At 43.4% G+C, this 25,405-nt stretch overlaps 1 protein-coding gene and 1 pseudogene across 1 annotated transcript in view; one reads left to right on the top strand and one right to left on the bottom strand.

Annotated features, from left to right (window-relative positions):
• LAPTM4B (lysosomal protein transmembrane 4 beta) overlaps positions 1-22,718 on the top strand; it is an 81,637-nt gene extending 58,919 nt beyond the window's left edge. Inside the window, exon 7 of the mRNA XM_030794989.1 lies at positions 21,510-22,718. Within this exon, the coding sequence (XP_030650849.1) occupies positions 21,510-21,587 (78 nt within the window). The 3' untranslated portion in view covers positions 21,588-22,718. The remainder of the gene's footprint in view (positions 1-21,509) is intronic.
• Positions 22,719-23,119: 401 nt separating this feature from the next.
• Positions 23,120-23,907, bottom strand: LOC100579609 (annotated as a pseudogene).
• Between the last annotated feature and the right edge of the window lie 1,498 nt (positions 23,908-25,405).

Below are 25,405 nucleotides of genomic sequence, written 5' to 3'. Positions count from 1 at the left end.
TCGAATTTGGAGGAGAGCAAAGGGTAGAAGAATGGTCCAATCTTTTTTGAGTTGGAGGGTGAGTTTGGTAAGATGTGTTTTTAAAAGACTGTTGGCCTTTTCTACTTTTCCTGAGGATTGAGGATGATAAGGGTCATGGAGATTCCATTGAATACTGAGGGCTTGGGAACCTGCTTGGGTGATCTGACTAATGAAGGCTGGACTGTTACCAGATTGTATGGAGGTAGGAAGACCAAATCGAGGAATTATGTCAGTTAGGCAAGAAATGACTGCAGTGGCTTTTTCTGTCCCTGTAGGAAAGGCTTCAACCCATCTGGTAAAGGTATCAACCCAGACTAGGAGGTGTTTGAATTTGCAGACTCGGAACATATGTGTGAAATCTATTTGCCAATCTTGTGTGGCTTGGTGTGTGGTAAAGGGAGGGAGTTCTAGGAAGCCTTGGGGAGTAGTAGTGTGGCAGATAGAACAGTGAGATGTGCTTGTTTTGAGAATGGATTTCCATAATGGGAAAGAAATGAGGGGTTCTAAAAGATGGGTGAGAGGTTTGTATCCTACATGGAAGTGGTCATGAAAGGAAGAAAGGATAGACCGGGCTTGTGAGGCAGGGAGAAGGAATTTTCCATGGTCTAAGGACCACTTGCCTTGAGTTGGCCAATACTTCTCTTTCTCGTCTATCACTCCCACCTATTCTTCTTCTGAAAACCTGTTCTACCAGTCCTTCTCTGACAATATTTTTTAAAAAGATATTTAAAAAAATAAAATGGGGCCAGGCGCAGTGGCTCACTCACACCTGTAATCCCAGCACTTTGAGAGGCCGAGGTGGGTAGATCACTTGAGGTCAGGAGTTTGAGACCAGCCTGGCCAACATGGTGAAACCCCGTCACTCCTAAAAATACAAAAGTTAGCTGGGCGTGGTGGCACATGCCTGTAATCCCAGCTACTTGGGAGCCTGGGGCAGGAGAATCGCTTGAACCCGGGAGGTGGAGGTTGCAGTTAGCTGAGATCACGCCATTGCACTCCAGCCCAGGAAATAGCAGCGAAACTCCATCTCAATCAATTAATCACTCAATAACAAAATGGTATTGTTATTTTTTAATTGTTATTTTTTAAAGAGTTATTATTTTACCTAAAATAATAAGTTTCTAATCCCATAAAATATCCAGTAAGTGCTCAGGTTTCCAATTGTGTCATAAAGGGATAATTTTCTAGCCCTTTATTTGAAACAGGATATATGGGTCAATATGTAGTTTGTCTTTATAATTTTTTGTTGAAGAAATCAGGTTGTCCCACAGTCTAGATGATTCCGATTGCATGCCTCTCATGTAGTCTTCTGCATTGCCAGTGAATTATTTGGATCTAGAGGCTTTTTGTGTTCAGATTTGCCTGTTTGCTTTGCAAGACTACTTCATAGGTGACGATTTTTTCTTCCATTAGGAAGCAGATAACGTCTGATTAACCATCTTTTTGGAAGTCAAGAACCATCGATACTTAATACCTAGATTTATTGATTATTAGGGTTACAATATGATTATAATTCCTATTTCGTTTATTATTTAGAATATTTGTATAAGGAGAAGCTTTCCCTCATGTACTATTTGGCTACCCATTGTATTTGTGACATGGATAAATATACGTGGTTTTGTTCTCTTTGTCAGTTTTCAAAATAATGAACTGGTTCCTCATTCTCTAGTGGTGACCAGTAAGGTTGTTTTAAAGTAATAAATGAACTGATGAAAACTCGCAGTGGCTCACACCTGTAATTCTAGAGCTTTGGGAGGATCACTGGAGGCCAGGAGTTTGAGACCAGCCTGGTCAACATAGTGAGACCCCTGTCTCTACAGGGAAAAAAAAAAAAAAATCCAGGTGGCCTGTGCCTGTAGTTCCAGCTACTTGGGAGGCTGAGGTGGGAGGATGCTTGAGCCTGGGACTTAGCTGGAAGCTGCAGTGAGCTGTGATTGTGCCACTGCACTCCAGCCTAGGTGACACAGCAAGACTCTTTAAAAAATAAAAAAGGGAGAGCTATTAATGTCATGTTGAAAAGTACAACCATTTTGATAAAGTTTATAAGTACGTCTAAATAAAATTTGTTACTCTGTACCTGTTTTCAGTCTTTCAAAAAGGAAAAATAAACTTTCTCTGAACAGCTGATATAGTTAATATAATTAATGCTCAAGTTGTGCTATCTTTGGCCACTTGGAGTCTCTTCAAGTTGCTTTCTGAGTCTTTTGACATGTCCCTGGTTTTGTGTGTGTATGTGTGTGTGTTTGAAGAGACAAGGTCTCACTCTTTTACCCTGGCTGGAGTGCAGTGGTGTGATCATGCACCTGGGCCTCAAACTTAAGCAATCCTCCTGCCTCAGCCTCCTGAGTAGCTGGGACCACAGGTGTGAGCCACTGAGACCACCCCAGTAGTCTTTGATCACTTTCTTATTGTCTGGTATGACAAGATGCTCTAGGCTCATCTTGTACGTTTCTTGCCCCAAATGTGGAATGAGCCATTTCTCCAGGCAGCCCTGCCTATGTTTTGTAGGAAATGACATCTGGAGACCATACTCTGGATTTCTGGGGTTAGAGGACAGGCTTTTTGTTTTGGTTTCGGCTTTTTAAAGCAGGACTCTGCATGTTTAAAGATTGTTTAGAACTAAAGGAGTTAATGTTACCATTATTAATTAAGAAAACCGAAGTTACTGAAGCCTCCCTCTGAGACTCTAATGGGGGTTGGAATGATCTAGATTTGCCATTTTCCCTGGTCTCCATAGCTGTGTTAAGAACTTCACCATGTGTAATAATGTATGTTTCTCTTTTGTTCACATCTTTGTTGGGAATCCACATTTACATAATAACATGTCATGCCTTGCTTTCACTTACTTCCAGATATTAGGCCAGATAGCTTTTCTCCCAGGCTGAATAATTTCAGGTTGACCTCTGTGGAAAGATACTGGGGGCTCTTGCTGGTAGAAAATAAACACCACTCTTATTCAACATAGTGCTGGAAGTTCTGGCCAGGGTAATCAGGCAAGAGAAAGAAATAAAGGGTATTCAATTAGGAAAAGAGGAAGTCAAATTGTCCCTGTTTGCAGATGACATGATTGTATATCTAGAAAACCCCATTGTCTCAGCCCAAAATCTCCTTAAGCTGATTAGCAACTTCAGCAAAGTCTCAGGATACAAAATCAATGTACAAAAATCACAAGCATTGTTGTACACCAATCACAGACAAACAGCCAAATCATGAGTGAACTCCCATTCACAATTGCTTCAAAGAGAATAACATACCTAGGAATCCAACTTACAAGGGATGTGAAGGACCTCTTCAAGGAGAACTACAAACCACTGCTCAATGAAATAAAAGAGGATACAAACACATGAAAGAACATTCCATGCTCATGGGTTGGAAGAATCAATATTGTGAAAATGGCCATACTGCCCAAGGTAATTTATAGATTCAATGCCATCCCCATCAAGCTACCAATGACTTTCTTCACAGAATTGGAAAAAACTACTTTAAAGTTCATATGGAACCAAAAAAGAGCCCGCATCGCCAAGTCAATCCTAAGCCAAAAGAACAAAGCTGGAGGCATCACTCTACATGACTTCAAACTATACTACAAGGCTACAGTAACCAAAACAGCATGGTACTGGTACCACAACAGAGACATAGATCAATGGAACAGAACAGAGCCCTCAGAAATAATGCCGCATATCTACAACTATCTGATCTTTGACAAACCTGACAAAAACAAGCAATGGGGAAAAGATTCCCTATTTAATAAATGGGGCTGGGAAAACTGGCTAGCCATATATAGAAAGCTGAAACTGGATCCCTTCCTTACACCTTATACAAAAATTAATTCAAGATGGATTAAAGACTTACAGGTTAGACCTAAAACCATAAAAATCCTAGAAGAAAGCCTAGGCAATACCATTCAGGACATAGGCGTGGGCAAGGACTTCATGTCTAAAACACCAAAAGCACTGGCAACAAAAGCCAAAATTGACAAATGGGATCTCATTAAACTAAAGAGCTTCTGCACAGCAAAAGAAACTACCATCAGAGTGAACAGGCAACCTACAGAATGGGAGAAAATTTTTGAAACCTACTCATCTGACAAAGGGCTAATATCCAGAATCTACAATGAACTCAAACAAATTTACAAGAAAAAAACAAACAACCCCATCAAAAAGTGGGCGAAGGACATGAACAGACGCTTCTCAAAAGAAGACATTTATGCAGCCAAAAAACACATGAAAAAATGCTCATCATCACTGGCCATCAGAGAAATGCAAATCAAAACCACAATGAGATACCATCTCACACCAGTTAGAATGGCCATCATTAAAAAGTCAGGAAACAACAGGTGCTGGAGAGGATGTGGAGAAATAGGAACACTTTTACACTGCTGGTGGGACTGTAAACTAGTTCAACCATTGTGGAAGTCAGTGTGGCGATTCCTCAGGGATCTAGAACTAGAAATACCATTTGACCCAGCCATCCCACTACTGGGTATATACCCAAAGGACTATAAATCATGCTGCTATAAAGACACGTGCACACATATGTTTATTGCGGCACTATTCACAATAGCAAAGACTTGGAACCAACCCAAATGTCCAACAAGGATAGACTGGATTAAGAAAATGTGGCACATATACACCATGGAATACTATGCAGCCATAAAAAATGATGAGTTCATGTCCTTTGTAGGGACATGGATGAAACTGGAAAACATCATTCTCAGCAAAGTATCACAAGGACAAAAAACCAAACACCGCATGTTCTCACTCATAGGTGGGAATTGAACAATGAGAACTCATGGACACAGGAAGGGGAACATCACACTCCAGGGACTGTTGTGGGTTGTGGGGAGGGGGGAGGGACAGCATTAGGAGATATACCTAATGCTAAATGACGAGTTAATGGGTGCAGCACACCAACATGGCACATGGATACATACATAACAAACCTGCACATTGTGCACATGTACCCTGAAACCTAAAGTATAATAATAAAAAAAATATATATAAATGTGGTTTTTCCTCCTCTTCTCTAAACAGTATACATATTATTATCCAGATGTGCTCTTTCCCAAAATTCTTCTCGGAGGGAGAATGGAGAAGAGTTAATAGATATTGGAGATCATTCCGTGGGTTAATCTCTCCTCCAGTTTCCCAGCTAAACCAAACCACACACTTTGAAAGGAATGCCTAACACAGAAGGTCACAAACTGTTTATAATGCTTTCGAGTCATCCCACCCCCAGCACCCTTAGGCCATTGTAATAAGTGACGTAACTGTTGATTTTATTGAGCAGTCATGTCCAAATGACTTAATAGTAGTCATTGGGGCAGTATCTAACAAGTGCTGGCACATTTTCCTTGAAAATTTAAAATATAACAAGGTGCCCTTTTTTGAGTCTGCAGCTGCCTCGGGCGGGCAGCTGCCTCGGGCGGGCCCGCTGGTGGTGCCTTGAAGCCCCCTTTCTTTTAGGGCAGTGTTATGAAAATCACATGGTGGGTGTATATTGTGTAATACCACACTCTCCACTCCTGCCAAAATTTGGTCATAAGAGGAAAACATTTAAATACAAATCCTGTAGATCAGGGGTCCCCAAGCACCGGGCCACACAGCAGGAGGTGAGCAGTGGGCAAGCAAGCATTACAACCTGAGCACCACTTATTAGATTAGCAGCAGCATTTCCTTTTCATAGGAGCACAGACCCTATTATGAACTGCACATGCAATGGATCTAGGCTGCATGCTCCATTTGAGAATCTAATGCTTGATCTGAGGTGGAAGAGTTTCATCCCGAAACCATCATCACACATGCCCCCTCACCCCCTCTCCACCCATCAACCCCTTAGCAAAATTGTCTTCCATGAAACCGGGGACCGCCGATGTAGATTAAGATAATAGGTTTCTTTCACATTAAGCTTTATTCAAATTAAGTTTTTTTTTTTTTTTTTTTTTTTTTTTTGAGTCTCGCTCTGTCAAGCTGGAATACATAGGAGCAATACATCAGCTCACTACACTCTCCACCCCCTGGGTTCAAGTGATTCTCCTGCCTCAGCCTCCTGAGTAGCTGGGACTACAGGCACACGCCACCATGCCTGGCTAATTTTTGTATTTTTAGTAGAGACAGGGTTTCACCATATTGGTCAGGCTGGTCTCGAACTCCTGACCTCAGGTGATCCACCTGCCTTGGCCTCCCAAATTGCTGGGATTACAGGCACGAGCTACTGCACCCGGCCATAAATTAAGGTTTTAAAAAGTATTTCTTAAACCTATGTGACCTTGTTTACTAATACTAATAAAGGCCCAGATGGTGATAAGAGCCAGTATTATGTTAAATCTGAATGTAGGGAACCTGATTCCTCTGGAATTGTGGCACTCAAAAAGCAGTGAGGTTGATATTTAGCCAAAATGGTATCTAAGAATTCTGATTCCAGATAAAAGAATCATAGTCTTGGCTAATGTAGGAAAATTCCTATTTAGGGGAAAACAGGAAAATTTTTAACTCCATAGTATTTATTATGCCATGTCATATTGTAGGCTCTTACCCAGATTAATGTTATATGCAAACTTATTGTTTTAACTTCAAAAAGTATTTTGCTATGTGGGGGCCTTCTTTTGCATCTAACTGCTTGAAAAACGCAATTGAAGAAAGGTGAGTGTGGCTTCTTTGGTTTCAGAAAATAAACATAAAGAGAAAAAAATATATATATATATATATACACACACACATATGAGGTGAGTGATGACTGGGGCAAAGGCCAGGTTATCTTCTCAGTGTCCATTTCTCAATAAATTCTCTTTGAGGCACCTGAGATTAATTAAGGCTGACCTTGGGTTGTCAAAAAACCACAAAACAGGTATTGCCTGACTAAGGGGGAATGGGAGTGGAGTCAGATTTAGTAGTGGTTGCAATGACTTTAAAAAATTGTGCATGAAAAATTTGATGTTTTTCCTCCTGCCACTTTTTTTTTTTTTGGGAGACAGAGTCTCTGTTGCCCAGGCTGGAGTACGTTGGCGTGATCTTGGCTCACTGCAGCCTCTGCTTCCCAGGTTCACGTTATTCTCCTGTCTTAGCCTCCTGAGTAGCTGAGACTACAGGCACATGCCACTATGCCTGGCTAATTTTTGTATGTTTATTAGAGACAGGGTTTCACCACGTTGGGCAGGCTGGTCTGAAACTCCTGACCTCAGGTGATCCACCTGCCTCGGCCACCCAAAGCACTCGTGGCACTTTTAAAAGTAGGTTATTACTTCCGAGTATAGTTTGGATATGGTTAGAAACAAGTTCTTGACTGCATAATGAGTCCTGTTTTTTTTTTTCCCTTCATAAAAGTCATAATTAACTTTTTTTTTTTTTTTTTTTGAAACGGAGTCTCGCTCTCACCCAGGCTGGAGTGCAGTGGCGCGACTCAGCTCGCTGCAAGCTCCGCCTCCTGGGTTCACGCCATTCTCCTGCCTCAGCCTCTCCTAGTAGCTGGGACTACAGGCGCCCGCCACCACGTCCGGCTAATTTTTTGTATTTTTAGTAGAGACGGGGTTTCACCGTGGTCTCGATCTCCTGACCTCGTGATCCGCCCAGCTCGGCCTCCCAAAGTGCTGGGATTATAAGCATGAGCCACCGCGCCCAGCCTGTCATAATTAACTTTCCAAAATGGTTTGAAGAAGGCTTTGCCTAAGAGTAGTTGCTGGGTTGGCTATCAATGTAGCATCCCTTTCAGTCCTGTACACACCAAATTCAGGTACATTAAAAGCAGCTCACAACGAAACAGTTTTTACCACTGTCATATGCATAAATGAACCAGAGGGCCCAGGGGACGGTGAGGGAAGAAGGGGAGAGAAAGAAGATTCTTCAGGAATTGGACTGGAAGAGTTTGAAACTCTAGCCTGTCATTATTGGCTTTCAAGCTTCTTGCCTACTAAGTTTAGAAGAGAGATCTTATTACTAATATCTCAATTTTAGGTATCACTTTTCCCTTATAATTTAGTAATTTATATAATCTCTCCAAGCATTTTCTTTTCTTTTGATTTTAAAAGCCCAAAACAAAAGTGACAGGTTGATATGGAATAGATTTGGTAAAATCGCAAATAAGCTGAGAGAGCACTAGGAGATTGTTTCCAGAGGCAGGGTTAGAGGCAGTGAAGGTCTGGCCCAGGGCAGGAGTGCCGGGAGTGAGGCAGGCAGATGGGAGAGCTGTCAGAGGTAGATCATTGAGGGAACTAGAATGACAGGAGCTCTCTTGTGTGTGACTGTCACTTAACATATACAATCATGTACTTGCAGGATAGGGTAACACCTTGAACGTCATCTGGCCCAGCCATCTTTTGATGCCTTCATTTCCTCAACAGTGTGCCCACCAGTTCCATCCAGTGAGGGTTGAGTGACTGCACTGATGCTCTACTCCTCTCTGCATCTCTTAGACCTCCCTACTCTTGTGTTTGTATCATAGGTTTCTCTGCAGACATGTGGCAGTTGCCACCCACCAGGCCTTGTGCCGAATGCTTTACATAGATTAACTCAATCACACAAGAGTCCTTCATATACTAGGTCCTATTAATTCCTGTGTTGCAAAAGAGGAAACTGAGGCACCAAGAGGGTAACTTCCCGAGGTCACCCTGCTAGTTGAGTGGCAGGAGGGGGAGTACAACCTTATCAGCCTGGCTGCAGGCTGTTCTGACCCAGTCACCTCCTCCTAACTGTTGTCCAGTTGGGACTGCAGCTGGGGCCAAGTGTTCTCACCGCCGTGTCTGGCTGTATTGCCCAGGATGAGGAATGAAACGTGGACACTTTTTCGTTCGGACAGTTCTTCTCGAGTACAGTCAGAAACTTCAAAAGCAGTGGGATTTTCTGGTTTGTTGTTTGTTTGCTAGTTTTTACCTTTTCACACGGTGGAAGGGAGGGGTGGGTAACTCAGAGAAAAGAGGTGGAAGAAAAAGAAAGGTTAAAAGTAAATTTTGCATACCCGGGCAGCTGCTTATCTATATAGTTGTGCTACACAGTCCTGCTTCCCATACCCCAGTCCCTGCATTCTCCCAATGTTGTCATATGTGCACACAGCTTCAGATAGACTTACCTGTTGGTTCCAATATCAAAGCATCATGGGTGAGATTGGACTACATGCTCCTGAGATTTTTCTCCCAGAACCTTTTCCTTGGCTGTAATTCTGAGGTTCAAGCTGACAGTACGTGACATTAACTCGGCTCCTATTTCTTTCCTTCTGCATAATATTCTTCCAACAATTTTTTTTGTTTTGTTTTGTTTTTGGTGAGATGGAGATTTACTCTTGTTGCCCAGGCTGGAGTGCAATGGTGCGATCTCGGCTCACTGCATCCTCCGTCTCCCAGGTTCAAGCGATTCTCCTGCCTCAGCCTCCCGAGTAGCTGGGATTACAGGCATGTGTCACCATGCCCGGCTAATTTTGTATTTTTAGTAGAGACAGGGTTTCACCACGTTGCCCAGGCTGATCGCGAACTCTTGACCTCAGGTGATCCGCCTGCCTCGGCCTCCCAAAGTGCTGGGATTACAGGCGTGAACCACTGTGCCCGACCACCAACAATAAAATTTTAAATGTCCTGGTCTGCTGGAAATTATCTCCGAGCCATATAACTTTCCAGTTATTTCATCCCAGAGCAGCATTCAAGAAGACTACACGAGCACTTGTAAACGTTAGGAGGCTTTGCATCTGGGGGATCTCAGAGTGTATTTGAGAGGACATCTAGAGCAGTCAGATCAACACATGGATGTTTGAAACCTAAAGTTCTGAAAGCTTCAAACAAACCTAGTTTTCGTTGTGAACCATTTTACTATAAAACACACACACAACTTATTTAATAACGTGCCTCAGAGTCCATATTGATTTTACTCTAGGGACAAATGAGGCAAGGAATTTTATGTTTTTACATTTTAGGAAAGGTTTCTGGGAATGTATTTCCCTTTCCATTATTGCAAGGGAGGTGGCAGGGAAGGATGTGGAGTAGGGGAGGCAGGTGAAATGGGAGTGTGAGATCCAAGGTTATGAGCAGTCCCTGCATCCCTCCTTTTCCTGCCCACGTTCTGCGGCAGCAGCTGGGCATGGTGGGATTGGATCCCCCTGGAACTGTTGTTGTCGTGAAGGAGATGTGTACAGTAGGTGGCGTAGCACATTCAGCCTTCGGGAACATGGAGAGGCAGCTGCTGAAATGCCTTTGATAGGATTACCGAGGTGATAGCACACTGCTTATTTCATTTCCTCGATATTTAAATATCCAATATTTACTTAACTATTATACTTAAGTGTGTAGAACCATTTTAACTTTCAGTTTGGGCCACTGTATTGGTATTTTATAATTTTTGGACCCAACTGAAAATATTTGTGGTGTGAATTCTCTATTTTGAGTACAATCTGTATCAAATAATTCAGATAGCTCCTTTGCTGAGAATTAAGACTAATAATGGCTCCCTCCTATTATGAAGTGAAGAAAACAGAGTAGTTCTGCAGTAAATTGAGGATAAAAATCTACCTCTATCTTGTTTGCCTTTGGAAACAATTCCTTGCTCTAGGTGAGAGGAGAGTTTCTCATTAGAACTCCCAAAAATGTGTTTATATTCTCATCTCCCAGTGTCTTAGGTTCATTGAAGACAAGATGTTATCATTTGTCAATAGCACTATTATTTTAGGTACTTCTTACTGTGAGGTGCTGTCAGTTACAAAGGCACAGCCAAATTCTTTTTTTTTTTTTTTTAATTAAAAAGTAAACTTTAATGTTGAAAATGCAAACTTGGGGAAGACAGAAACGATCACACACAAGGCTGTCACTTCACACTTAGAAGGTTGCACAGCGGCCGGGCAGAGGCGCTCCTCACTTCCCAGATGGTGGGTAGCTGGGCAGAGGCGCTCCTCACTTCCCAGACGGTGGGCGGCCGGGCGGAGGCGCTCCTCACTTCCCAGACGGGGTGCACAGCCAAAATTCTGAGATGTTAAGATGTACAAAAATGTATACTTTAGAATAAAGGTACAGAGTTGTGTGTCTGTGTTTACTTATAGTATATATCATAGGTGGGGCATTTAAAAAGTTTGGAAAAATTATTCTAGATATTTTTCTCTTTTTTCTGAGGCGGATTTTCACTCTTGTTGCCCAGGCTGGAGTGCAATGGCATGATCTTGGCTCACTGCAACCTCCACCTCCTGGGTTCAAGTGATTCTCCTGCCTCAGCCTCCTGAGTAGCTGGGATTACAGGCACCTGCCATCACGCCCAGCTAATTTTTGTAGTTTTAGTAGAGGTGGGGTTTCACCATGTTGGCCAGGCTGGTCTTGAACTTCTGACCTCGGGTGATCCACCTGCCTCGGCCTCCCAAAGTACTGGGATTACAGGCGTGAGCCACTGCGACCAGATATCTTAAAGATAAGCCCAGAGTTTGTATTTCTGATTATTCGATCCCAAATGCCCAAATGGTTATTCCAGTTACTCACAAGAGGTTCATAATTCACTTATCTCCCCTTTCCTGTTTGGCTTAAGTAATCTCACATCAAAATAGACAAATATGATGTGACCAATTTAAGATAAATATCTGATGTAAACACTGCATATTTTAAACAAGATGCATTATAGGTGATTGAGGGTTTTACATGGTGGAAAACAAAACATATTTTGGCTACTTGGGATTAATTGGAATGGACCTTTGGAAGACTTAAGTGCCCTTAAATAATGAGACTGCTTGGAGACTGTACTTTCTCATCTGACATCACATCTTCCAAGGTCACAATTAAGGGCAGCGCTTTTCCTTAGTGCAGGCAAAGGCATACTTACATTTCAGGTTTTGGGGGCCATATAGTCTCTATCGCAACTATTCGACTTTGCTGATGAAGCTGGAAAGCAGCTGTAGACAGTATATGTGAATGAATGTGGCTAGGTCCTGATAAAGCTTTACTTATGGGCACTGAATTTGGAATTTCTATGATTTTCACATGTCGCAAAACATTTTTCTTTTGAATTTTTTTTTCCTTCAACCATGAAATGACATTTAAAAAGTTCTTAGCTCTCAGGCCATACAATAAAATGGTGACAGGCCCTATTTGGCACGCATAGTTTACCAACCCCAGCCTTACTAGAAATTTAGGCTGAGTTTTCTAGGCAACTGTAGGACAGCTATCTGAAACATTCCAGATTGTTCAGTAGCCCCTGCTTTTGGCTTGGATAGATCTGAATTGAACTATTCCCTCCTGCAAGAGGGCCGGCAAACAGGAGTACCTAATCTTTGTTTTTTTGTTGTTGTTTTTGTTTTTGAGACAGAGTCTTGCTGTGTTGCCCAGGCTGGAGTGCACTGGCGCGATCTCAGCTCACTACAAGTTCCGCCTCTTGGGTTTAAGCGTTTCGCCTGCCTCAGCCTCCAGAGTAGCTGGGATTACAGGCGCCCACCACCACGCCTAGCTAATTTTTGCATTTTTAGTAGAGACAGTTTCACCGTGTTGGCCAGGCTGGTTTCTAACTCCTGATCTTGTGATCCGCCCGCCTCAGCCTCCCAAAGTGCTGGGATTACAGGCATGAGCCACCACGCCCGGCCTAATCTTTGGGGTTTTTGTAAGGATATCTTTTTCCTGCAAAAGTTTTAGTGCTCCCTTATATAATATCTTTTTTTTTTTTTTTAAAGACAGAGTCTCGCTCTCTCACCCAGGCTGGAGTGTGGTGGTGCAGTCTTGGCTTACTGCAACCTCCACCTCCTGGGTTCAAGCAATTCCCATGCCTCAGCCTCCTCAGTAGCTGGGACTACAGGCATATGCCACCACACTCGGCTAAATTTTATATTTCATATTTAGAGAAGAGGTTTCACCATCTTGGCCAGGCTGGTCTCTACGTTTTGACCTCAAGCGATTCTACCGGCTCTGCCTCCCAAAGTGTTAGGATTACAGGCGTGAGCCACCGCGTCCGGCCCTTTCGTAATATCTAAATTAAAACTTACATTTGGCCAGGCGCGGTGGCTCACGCCTGTAATCCCAGCACTTCGGGAGGCTGAGGCGGGTGGATCATGAGGTCGAGAGATCAAGACCATCCTGGCCAACATGGTGAAACCCCGTCTCTACTAAAATACAAAAAATTAGCTGGCTATGGTGGTGTGCGCCTGTAGTCCCAGCTACTCAGGAGGCTGAGGCAGGGGAATCACTTGAACCTGGGGGGCAGAGATTGCAGTGAGCCGAGATTGCGCCACTGGACTGAGACTCCTTCTCAAACCCACAAAAAACAAAACAACAACAATAACAAAAACCCAAAACTTATATTTAACAAACTATAGTGGAAAATAAATCACTTGCTGGCCAGGCACAGTGGCTCACACCTGTAATCCCAGCACTTTGGGAGGCTGAAGCGAGCAGATCACCTGAGGTCAGGAGTTTGAGACCAGCCTGGCCAACATGGTGAAACTCTGTCTCTGTTAGAAATACAAAAATTAGCCAGGTGTGGTGGCGGGCGCATGTAATCCCAGCTACTTGGGAGGCCGAGGCAGGAGAATGCCTTGAACCCAGGAGGCGGAGGTTGCATGAGCCAAGATTGCGCCTTTGTACTCCAGCCTGGGGCAACAAGAGCGAAACTCCACCTCAAATAAATAAATCAATAAATCATTTGCTTACAAAACAGTTGCTAAAGTCTTGAAGAATAGTAGCTGAAGCTGTTATTTATATAGAGTATTACCTGCTGTCATTTATACAAACATCCATTCTATAAATTCCTATTTTAGTTTACTACTAGAAAAGAAACTGACATCTTCTCCTCTTTCGCTTTTTGTCTATCTGTGTATATGTAGAAATAAAAACCTTATAACCCAATAAATTTCCATTTTGCCTTATTTCTGGGTGATTTTAACACTCAGTTGTCTTATTTTGCATGATGATTTTGGGGGGTGGGGGGAGCAGGATGGGGAGAAGGGGGGTCTCTGTCATACTGGCTGGAGTGCAGTGGCATGATCATGGCTCACTGCAGCCTCAACCCTCCAGGGCTCAAGTGATCCTCCCACCCCAGTCTCCCAAGTAGCTGGGATTACTTGCACGTACCACCACACCCAGCTAATTTTTCTTTTTTGTTGTTGTTGAGATGGGGTCTTGCTATGTGGCCTAGGCTGGTCCCGAACTCCTGGGCTCAAACGATCTGCCTGCCTTGGCCTCCCAAAGTGCCGGGATTACAAGTGTGAGCTTCTGCATCCCGCCAATGCTGTTCTAATACTAGAACTCACTTCACAAGCAAAGAAGTTCAGCAGTGAGCTCATGCTTGTGGAATTCATTGGTATTAACATGTTCCCACCATCCTGAAACAGCTGGCATCCTAGTTCTGTAGTTTCCATTGGGGTTTTGGGTACTTCTAGATTACGTCTCATTGTGGAGGTGGGGTTTCACAAGACTGGAAGACTTCTGTATGAAAACACGTCAGCTCCAAGGCAATGACTTCGAACAGCACGGTACTCCCCCTTGCTTTATTTAGTGTCTGTACTGCACGTGTTCAGGCCCTACTTCCTTGTGTTGAAAGTCGCCTCTTTGACAAGTTAGGTTGTTTCCCAGGCCCTTGCAGAAGCTCATAGGTAAAAGCTTACAACTCACCTGCCAGCTGGGAAGGCCGAAGGAATGGGTAGTCTTTGTCTGCCCACATCCTCGGGCTGAAAGCCTCCCCATGATGACTGACTTCCTCTTTCATTTTGACTGCCATGATTATCTTTTTATTTTTAAAATGTTGCTTTTAACACCATATTGCACACATCCCTAAAAATCATAGAATCAAAAGGTTTTTTAATCGTCCCATCACTCCCTCCCCCATCCTCCACTTTTTCACCCCAGCAGAAAGCACCCTTAACTCTTTCACTCATTTCTTCTGTACTTACTTTCATATTTAAAAGTAATAGTCTGCTTTGCTAGTTGCTGATGATCAATGTGAGATGCCTTTTGAATAGGATGTAACTCTCACTCTTCCCCCATTTTCTCCGCTGCTTTATCCTCCTCGTGTAGTTTCATCACGTTTTGCCTGCATCATCAGCTAGTGTTTACTTTGCCTTTGCGAATATATGAATATTGTTCAGTGCAGAGTTCTGTAGTGTACATTCCCTTTCTCATACAACTCTTGATTTTCCCAAACTAACTCTTGCTTTGTTTTTTTTAGATCCTAAGATTTTGTTTTGTTTTGTTTTTTTACCTTTTACCTAGTCCCAGGCTTTTCTAAGTGGCTATCAGAGCTGTCAGTTTATTAATATTAACTATTAATATTAATAATACTATTTTCCAAAGGTTTGATTCTATAAGACACTTCGTCAGTTCTCTTTTTTTTGAGAAGGAGTCTCGCTCTTTCACCCAGGCTGGAGTGCAGTGGCGCGATCTCGGCTCACTGCAGGCTCCGCCCCCCGGGATTCACGCCATTCTCCTGCCTCAGCCTCCCGCGTAGCTGGGACTACAGGCGCCCGCCACCTCGCCCGGCTAATTTTTTTTTTTTTGTATTTTTTTTTAATAGAGACGAGGTTTCACCATGTTAGCCAGGATGGTCTCGATCTCCTGACCTCGTGATCCGCCCGCCTCGGCCTCCCAAAGTGCTGGGATTACAGGCGTGAGCCACCGCGCCCGGCCCAACTTCATCAGTTCTCTTTCCTGAGACTTCTCCTCACCCCGTTCCAGGCCAGACAAGGGGCCACACAGTTGTCATCTGGGCATTGATTTACTTATAGCTTTACCTCACCCTTCTTAGGATGTAGGGGACCATGAACAGACTTATGGTGCAATTACCTTGTGCTTCATACTGCCCCCCACACCCAGTGTTAGACCTCAAAATCTCCAAGGATGGTTCTTTGAGGGTCTCATTGGAAACTCTAGACACCCTCCCCAGGAAAATAAACACATAGATGGAAAATTTGGCCTGCAATTTCAGGGGACTGGTAGATCCTTGCAGGCCATTTGTGGATCCCCAAGAACCCATGATCACAATCAGCATATCTTTTTTCTTTCTTTCTTTTCTCTTTTCCTTCCTTTTCCTTTTCCCCCTCCCCTCCCTCCCCTCCCCTCCCCTCCCCTCCCCTCCCCTCCCCTCCCCTCCCCTCCCCTCCGACAGGGTCTTGCTCTGTCACCCAGGTTGGAGTGCAGTGGTACGATCATGTATCACTGAAGCCTCAATTCCTTGGGCTCAAACAGTCCTCTCACCTCAGCCTCCTAAGGCTAATTTTTGTATTTTTTGTAGCGACAGGGTCTTGCTATGTTATCCACACTGTTCTGGAACTCCTGAGCTCAAGCAGTCCTCCTGCTTTGGCTTCCAAAAGTGTTGGAGTTACAGGTGTGAGCCACTGCACCAACACAATCATATCTTTCAACGTTTTGTGATATATTTTTATGAATATCTGAAGACCCTTGTGTAATTTATACTTCGTGTTTTAGGGGAATGTAATGCTAGCAACAGTAGAATTCTAAATAAGCCTTTAGTGACTTAACTAATATTACAGTAAAAGTTCAGTTCTAACCAGAGTATCCAATTTTTTTTTTTTTTTGAGACAGAGTTTCGCTCTTGTTGCCCAGGCTGGAGTGCAATGGCGCGATCTCAGACTCACCACAGCCGCTGCCTCCTGGGTTCAAGCAATCCTCCTGCGTCAGCCTCCCGAGTAGCTGGGATTACAGGCATGCACCACAACGCCCAGCTAATTTTGTATTTTTAGTAGAAACAGGGTTTCTCCATGTTGGTCAGGCTGGTCTTGAACTCTCGACCTCAGGTGATCGCCTGCCTCAGCCTCCCAAAGTACTGGAATTACAGGCGTGAGCCACCGTGTCCGGCCTAAATATTTTCTATTTTTACCAATAAATAGTTCTTCCCTCCTGAGCATTTTGTTATTTATTATTATTTGATGGAGTGCATTCGTTTTCCCAAAAATATTTTAAAATTTAAATAGAGATGGAGTCTTGCTATTTTGCCCAGGGTAGTCTGGAACTCATGGGTTCAAACATAGACCCACCTCACTCAACTTCCCAGACTGTTGGGATTATAGGCATGTGCTACTGTACCCAGCCAGTTTCCCCAAATTATTAATGTCTTGTAGATTTTTGCCTAGTTGGAATCACTTTTATTCTAGGATGTCAAATTTTGCAACCTTTGATTTATTTCTCCCCCCAGCTGTTCTATATGTTGATGTAGCTGAGAAGAATGAAGTTACCTCTGGTAACACTCTGAATCTTTGTTAAGTTGAATTGAAATGAATGATGAGTTTCTTTCCCACATGTTATGTAGGCTGTCACCTAGCATAAGAACTTCAATAGAAGAGACATTATATATAGATAGAGGGCAATCTTCCTAATGAACTTCTGAGGTCATTAGCAAGAGGGATTTTTCCTTTTGTGTGGAAGCGAGTTCTGCTGTCATCCAGCCATTCTGTAGCTGAACTCATGTTAAAACCAACTCCAAGAAACTGAACTTAGATTAGAATTTGGTTGTATTAAGCATTGCTTGACCTAAAGCAGTCTGTGGTTGCGGTTTTAAACTCATGATTATGTTTATCTAGATGCTCCTTGAGTAGCTGCTGCTTGTCAGGAAGTGACTTCAGAAATAGGACATGACCTATATTCTTAGTTCTGAGAGATTATTTTTGGTCATTCATTGTGAATGGTCAAGTTTTTAAAAACAAAAAGAGTGGTTTTAACTAACACCAGCTTCCACAAATGTCGAAATAATAGAGTTGTCACCAGTTTTGTTCTGTGGCATCTTAATGGGCACATTCTGTGTTCACTGATCCTATGGTTATTTTCTCAGATTTTGTTATACTTGACCGATCCTTGTAGAAAAGAAAAATAGCAAGTGTTTGTAGTGAATATACTGCAGTAGAAACTGTGGCAATGCTTCCTTCACCAGCCCTTCCAATAATATCAGCATCACTTAGATACAAAGATGATGCTGCCCCTACAAGGATTTGAAACTAGTCCCATGTGGAGAACCTTTGAAAGTAGTCCAAAGGCGTCATCTGGAGAATATTTTGCAATCAGTATTTAGTATGTGTTGAAGGAAAAGTGAAAACAAGGGAGTGTGTTAGAAACTTTAATGAAAGGAGAAATTCTTCTCCAAGCATCTTAAGCTTTGGATTAAGGGTCCAAGGCAATAGAATATTTGAAAGAAAAGACTATCAAAATACTAAAGTAGTGGCTGGGCATGGTGGCTCACGCCTATAATCCCTGTACTTTGGGAGGCTGAGGCAGTTGGATCACCTGAGGGCAGAAGTTCTGGACTAGCCTGGCCAACGTGGCAAAACCCCATCTCTACTAAAACAAAAAATTAGCCGGGTGTGGTGGTGCATGTCTGTAATCCCAGCTACTTGGGAGGCTGAGGCAGGAGAATCGCTTGAACCCAGGAGGCAGAGGTTGCACTCAGCCGAGATTGCGCCACTGCACTCCAGCCTGGGTGACAGAGCAAGACTCTGTCTCAAAACAAAAAAAAAAACCCAAATATTTAAAACATTGATTTAAAATGAAACTTTAAAATGAGTTTGAAGGTGAATAACAAATAGTGACAGACTGCCAAATGTAATGTGAAAGTTTTATTTTGACAAAAGGCAGATTTGCAGCACCATTTTTTTTTCAAGAATATTTTATATTAATCTTCTGTGAACATTTTGGAGATTTTGATTTGAATATTGTGTTTTGCTCAGAAAAAAAATGGTGGATGTGATAGCTGATTTTTACCTTTTAAGTAGCTCTACAGGTCGGGCACAGTGGCTCATGCCTGTAATCCCAACACTTTGGGAGGCTGAAGTAGGAGGATCACTTGAGGCCAGGAGTTCTACGCCAGCCTGGGCAATGTGGCAAGACCCCATCTCTATGTTTTAAACATTTAAGTAGCTCTACTGTGTTTTAGGATAGTTTATCTAAGGATAAGTATATGAATCAGTTAATTGTTTAATGCAGTAGTGGGGCATTGTGTTGAAGCTCAGTCATGCTAAAATTAGTATTTCTGGTGCTGGTCACAGCTGTTTCCACTTTTTATAAGTTGCTGTATCTAATGCACACACACATATGTGCGCTGGGGGCTCAGTCCTAAAGTCAAATATGCACACGCAGAGAAGACAGCTGTTGCTTTGTTTTAGAGAATACTTTTTTCTTCCCGCAGCTCAAGCTGACACTTTTGGAATTGCTAGTGGGAGATGTTGTTGTTAGATACTGGCTAGAACTTGTGAAGGTCAACCATGAGGCTCTCTTCATGTGCTGACCTGTGCCTATCTTTCCAACTTCATCTCTGCAACATTCTCCCTTCAGTGTTCACTGTAGCAAACACCTTGCGGTTCCCAGAAAGTGCCCTGTGGCCTGCTTCCCTCTTAACTCCCTACTGGAATGTCATCCTCTTTACTGCACGCCTGGTCATCCTACTGAGAGGCCTTCCTTGACTCCCCAGCCTAAATTGGTTGTCTTTGTCTGTACTTTCCTAACTTGTCTGCATCCACCCATTGCTCATGTTGAGTTTTACCTGTGTCTGCCTTCTGCTAGATTGCAGGCCCCTGAACAGACAGTGACATGTTTTCAGGTTCAAGTCGCTGTGAGTGAGTGCCCTGGACACCTAGGTGCTCAGTGGGTGCTGGTTTGTTGGACTTGGTTTCCTGCTGTGCTTCCTTGCCTCAGGCATGTGTTCTGTACTGAGTGTATCTTGCCTACTCCATTCCTTTTCCACGTGGGCAACGCTGAACATTTGCCCCAGAGTCTGTACCTTGGGTAATACCTGACATATAAAGTATTTAGCATATAGGCAAAGATCACTAACCTCTTTCAGGAACAAAGGCCGGGGAGCTGGCGGGCGCGACTCTGGCTCATTGCCTTTGCCTGTGTGTTGCTGGCCAGTTATCTGCTTCTTGCATCACAGCTCCAGAGTCCCATTTAGCTTGACGTGGGCTGGGCCTTGAGGATACTCCTCCTTCACCTCCTGACCCTGTTCAGCCAGGCCAGTAGGGGGCGCTGGAGGAGGAAAGCCGCCACCCTCGCTCCTCCACCCCGCTGCCCGCCGCCCCGGTTCCTGTGTGTTTCTGCAGTGTTGAGATCTTGTTGGCAGTGCTCCCCAGGGCCCACTGCGAGCGGAGACAGCGGCGGCAGCGCCTCTCAGGCGGTTTCTAGAGCGGGCGGCGGCTCCCGGGAACGGCTTCCCGCAGGTGATTCTGTGCACACTGGTCTCTACCTGGTTCAGCCGGAAGCTTCTCCACTGTCCAGTGGGCTTCAGCCACACCCTCCCCAGTCGTGTCTCAGCCCAGCCTTGGGGACCTCTGTTCTAGCTTGTTCCTTCCCTGAGTGCCATCCTTCAATCTTCGTATCCATTAGTGCTCTTTTTCCCCCATTAGTCAGTTCCCCGTTTCTCAGTCCCCTGTTAATAATTCTTCATTAAACTGTGTTCACATCACTGTGTGGCTTCTGTGTTCTGATTGGACCCTAGCCAGTACAGGTGCCCTCTTCCTAGGTGGCTAAAGGAACCGTACAGGCTTTTCGGGGGCCGGCCTAAATGGCACCTCCGTCACTCCGCAAACATCTGAGTTCCTGCTGTCAGATAGGCACTGGCCCACCCTCGGGGAAGTGAGACCTGGCTTCAGCCCCACAGGAGCTCCAAGACTAGGAGGAGAGAAGTAATGAAGTGTGTAGAGCTAGAAAGGAGGTGTGTGTGTGTGTGTGCAATGTGACAAAAACTTAACAAAATTTTAGTGTTGTTCTGGTAGGAGCTAAAGGGACAGATAAATGAAAATTAACAAAATTGATGAATACCACTTCAAGCATAAGTGATATCCCTGATAGAAAATCTAACCAAGTGTGGTTTTGTTTGTGAATAGTCTTTCCCTTTCCACAAATCACTTGAGGTGGGTGAGGTTTTATTTTGTCTTCTCTTCTCTGAACTCCTAAAGGGCAGGGACTGTCTTCTGTCTCAATTATCTTGTACTCACAATGACTATTACATACTAGATGCATAATAAATGTTAGTTTACTGAATGAAGGGTGATATAACTATTCTGTATTCCATTTTCTACTCCAAGAAAGCCGAAATCAGCCAGTGTATAGACCGCCAACTCTGAGGTATCCTTATTTCATAGACATGGAAACTGATGTTAAGTAACTTACCGAAGGCTATGCTGATAAAATGTGACTGACCCAGGCTTTGAATCCAGGCTGATACCAAAAGCTTGGCGTTTTCACAGCACTTTGCAGTTCTCACCATGAGTGGTTACTGTAGTCAATCAAGTGCCTGCCCTATTTGTGCACACAGACACACTCACCTAGGGGTCTTTTTTCCTCTTCAGAGCCATTTCTTCTAGAGTCACCGACCTCTGGCCATCCAGGTACACATGGACAGGGTTAGAAAAACTCAGGGCTTGAGAGTCGCTTTCCATTTGCTGCTTTAAGGATTCAAAAAGTCTTTTAATGAAGTGTATCCACTTGCTAGAAAATTGAACTTGGTACAAGTTGTGGAACATGTTTAGTTGCATAAAAGTTCAGTAAAAGCTAAACCTCAGGGAACATATGTGCTCTTTAAACACTAACTCTTGCCGTCCCTCTTTCTTCTCAGGTGCTGCTACCCCCGTATGATGATGCCACTGTGAATAGTGCTGCCAAGGAGCCGCCGCCACCTTACGTGTCTGCCTAAGCCTTCAAGTGGGCGGAGCTGAGGGCAGCAGCTTGACTTTGCAGACATCTGAGCAATAGTTCTGTTATTTACTTTTGCGATGAGCTCTCTGAGCTTGTTTGTTGCTGAAATGCTACTTTTTAAAATTTAGATGTTAGATTGAAAACTGTAGTTTTCAACATATGCTTTGCTAGAACACTGTGATAGATTAACTGTAGAATTCTTCCTGTATGATTGGGGATATAACGGGCTTCACTAACCTTCCCTAGGCATTGAAACTTCCCCTAAATCTGATGGACCTAGAGTCAGAGAAGTCTGCTTTTGTACCTGCTGGGCCCCGAAGTTGGGCATTTTTCTCTCTGTTCCATCTCTTTTGAAAATGTAAAATAAAACCAAAAATAGATAACTTTTTCTTCAGCCATTCCAGCATAGAGAACAAAACCTTACGGAAACAGGAATGTCAATTGTGTAATCATTGTTCTAATTAGGTAAACAGAAGTCCTTATATATGTGTTACAAGAATTTCCCCCACAGCATCCTTTATGACAAGTTCAATGACAGTTTGTGTTTGGTGGTAAAGGATTTTCTCCATCGCTTGAATTAAGACCATTAGAAAGCACCAGGCTGTGGTAGCAGTGACCATCTGCTGACTGTTCTTGTGGATCTTGTGTCCGGGGACATGGGGCGACGTGCCTTGTATGTGTTAGAGGGTGGAACGGATATGTTTGGCGCTGCATGGGATCTGGTGCCCCTCTTCTCTTGGATTCACATCCCCACCCAGGGCCCGCTTTTACTAAGTGTTCTGCCCTAGCTTGGTTCAAGGAGGTCATCCAACTGACTTTATCAAGTGGAATTGGGATATATTTGATATACTTTTTGCCTAACAACATGGAAAAGGGTTTTCCTTTCCCTGCAAGCTACATCCTACTGCTTTGAACTTCCAAGTATGTCTAGTCACCTTTTAAAATGTAAACATTTTCAGAAAAATGAGGATTGCCTTCCTTGTATGCACTTTTTACCTTGACTACCTGAATTGCAAGGGATTTTTATATATTCCTATGTTCCAAAGTCAGCAACTCTCCTGTTGGTTCCTTATTGAATGTGCTATAAATTAAGTCTTTTGCAATTAGAATGAGGTTTGCCCACATCCAAGATGACCTTGTGACTTTGTCTGAGGACATTTCCCTACACATATGGCCAGGCAGATGCATCCAGTTCAGCCTAAGGAGTAGGCTTTTTTGGGGGGGAGGGGGTGGGGATTTTTAATCTTTTATTTTAATTTTCAAGACGGTTAAAATATTGAAATGTTTAAGTGGATAACTATATTATTCATAAAATGACTGAGTGAAAACTAATACACTATGAGATGAAAAGTACTTGTCAGGGATTTTCAAGCTTTTGCTCAAGTAATTACTATGAAATAACAATTTCTAGAAATGAAGAACAATCTGTGAAGTATAAATTACCATTGGGGTGGGGGGAAAAAGCCAAACAGAAGTAGAAAAAGGTGTAGCCGGCATACAAATGTTATCTACAGTGTATTTTTATATTTTTTATACTTGACCAGGTCTCTTATGTCCTTTTTCTGGAAAACTACTTTTAACTACCAAAGTGGTTATAAATGAAAAAGTGGCCAATAAAGTGACTACTATCCTCAGGGCTTTAAACCAGTTGGGATAATGTGGTAAGAGAAAAAGTTCAAGGTGTAAAGCTACCCCCATACCCATTGTTACTGTGACTATGGCTTCACTAAATCTTACAGAAATAAGGAAGGCAAACCATGAAAAGAAAAGAGGAGCTGTACTGCTAGCTAAATTAAGGTAGTCTGGTTTGGCTGGACTACTTCTGGTAGAGCAAAACCCCATCTGATCCCACCCAAGAAAGATAGGAAACTGGCTCCATAAGCCATCTGAGTAAAAGCTAATATGGGAATATAAGTTTTTGTCATCAGCATGACCAGTGGTGGAGCAATGAAAGGGATTAGTCCTGCCAGAGTTACATATAATGCTGACTTTGGGCTGTCAGTTAGGTAAGTGATGGTGCTTGGTGGCCTGGCTGGAAGTGCTTGCTTCTGCTGCTTTTTAAAGCTGCAGGGGGATGTATGATAGCACTGTGTCTTGCTCATATACACTGGAAATGAGGAAAGCCAAGGCCTTAGAAATGGGGAAAAGTTCTGCTGGAGAGACATCTTGAGAGAAAGTGTATCTGTTCTGCTGGTTCTTAGTCCCACTGGGAAAGAGTACTTCAGCATCTTTGAAGATGCTTGAGAAAACTTCTGGGTGAAGCGAAGCATACTGGCCCCTATTGAAAGTCTTTTTCAGGAAGATGCCAGGCAGTTCTGATTAACTATTGTTACAGCTAAGCGGGGGCACTGAATCAGGGTCATGTTTCCTTGGTGCCTCCCATCCCAACCTGCACCTGTGGCGACTTAGACTTGCCAGCAATTGCACGGAGAGTAGGAGTAGGCTTTGTGGCTTGTTTTACACACAGTGTTTTTAATACCCCAGTCCTGATAAAATCAGCATCTTAGGCCAAGAGGAATGGGGGACAAACAGACTTGAGCTTCCAACATTCCTAACCATGCATTCAGCTGTTTTGCATATGGTTGCTTTATGTCCATCGTGTACTTTTAATAAGCAGTTAAGATTTTTGCTACATTCCAAGGGAGATTAAAATAGGAAGGAAGGGGGATTTTTATCCCAAAGAATCAGCTGTTTCTTTTGGTGTATCTCATTGGCATTCTTTATAAACTCTACCTAAGTAATTCTGTTTCTTGAAGCTTTATGTGTAGAAGATTGACATAAAGTTAAACACATGGGTTACTAGAAATGGAGAGGGCACCAGGGGCAGTTGCTCATGCCTATAATCCCAGCACCTTGGAAGAAGGGGAGACAGGAGGATCGCTGGAGCTCAGAAGTTAGAGAGCAGCCTGGGCAACATAGTGAGACTTCATCTCTGTGCAAAATTTAAAAATTAGCTGGGCACGATGGCATGTTCCTGTAGTCCCAGCTACTCAGGAGGCTGAGATGGGAGGATAACTTGAGCCCAGGAGGTTGAGGCTGCAGTGAACTGTGGCCATGATCATGCTGCTTGCACTTCAGCCTGAAGGACAGACTGAGACATTGTCTTGAAACAAAAAGAATGGAAAAGCCCTATCAGATAGTTTCATGATCCCTGGGGAAGGGACATAGGAAATCAGTTAATTGCATGTTGTTCCCCATGATTTTAGAGCTCTTTGCCTAATCATTTTTGCAGTATGAAAAGTGATACATGGTCAGGCCAGGCACAGTGGCTCATGCCTATAATTCCAACACTTTGGGAGGCCAAAGTGGGTGGATCATCTGAGGTCAGGTGTTCGAGACCAGCCTAGCTGGCCAGCATGGGAAAACCCCATTTCTACTAAAGACACAAAAATTATCTGGGCATGGTGGTGCACACCTGTAATCTCAGCTACTTGGGAGGCTGAGGCAGGAGAATAATTTGAGCCCAGGAGGTGGAGATTGCAGTGAGCTGAGATTGCACCACTGCACTCCAGCCTGGGCAACAGAGCCAGACTCCATCTCAGGGGAAAAAAAAAAAAATGATGCATGGTCAAATGGAAGGAAGTGCTGATTTTGAGTCACATAGGGTTCTTGGAGAGAAAACAAGACTGCTGATCTTGTTCATGCGGCACTCAAATAGCACCATAGACTGAGATATCCCTTCGTTCTTAGAGATCCCATATAGTGCTGGTAATGCTGGCTTTTCCTGACTTGTTGCATAACTCAGGCTAAGGTCAAGAGCTGCCTCCATATTTACCTCTGCAGAGTAAGAAATTGTTCCCTTCTTGTCTCCACTAT

This window comes from Nomascus leucogenys, chromosome 16, assembly GCF_006542625.1.
Source record: "Nomascus leucogenys isolate Asia chromosome 16, Asia_NLE_v1, whole genome shotgun sequence".
Lineage (NCBI taxonomy): Eukaryota > Metazoa > Chordata > Mammalia > Primates > Hylobatidae > Nomascus > Nomascus leucogenys.
Note: the sequence above shows the minus strand (reverse complement) of the source record. Positions and strands in the feature narration are given on the sequence as shown.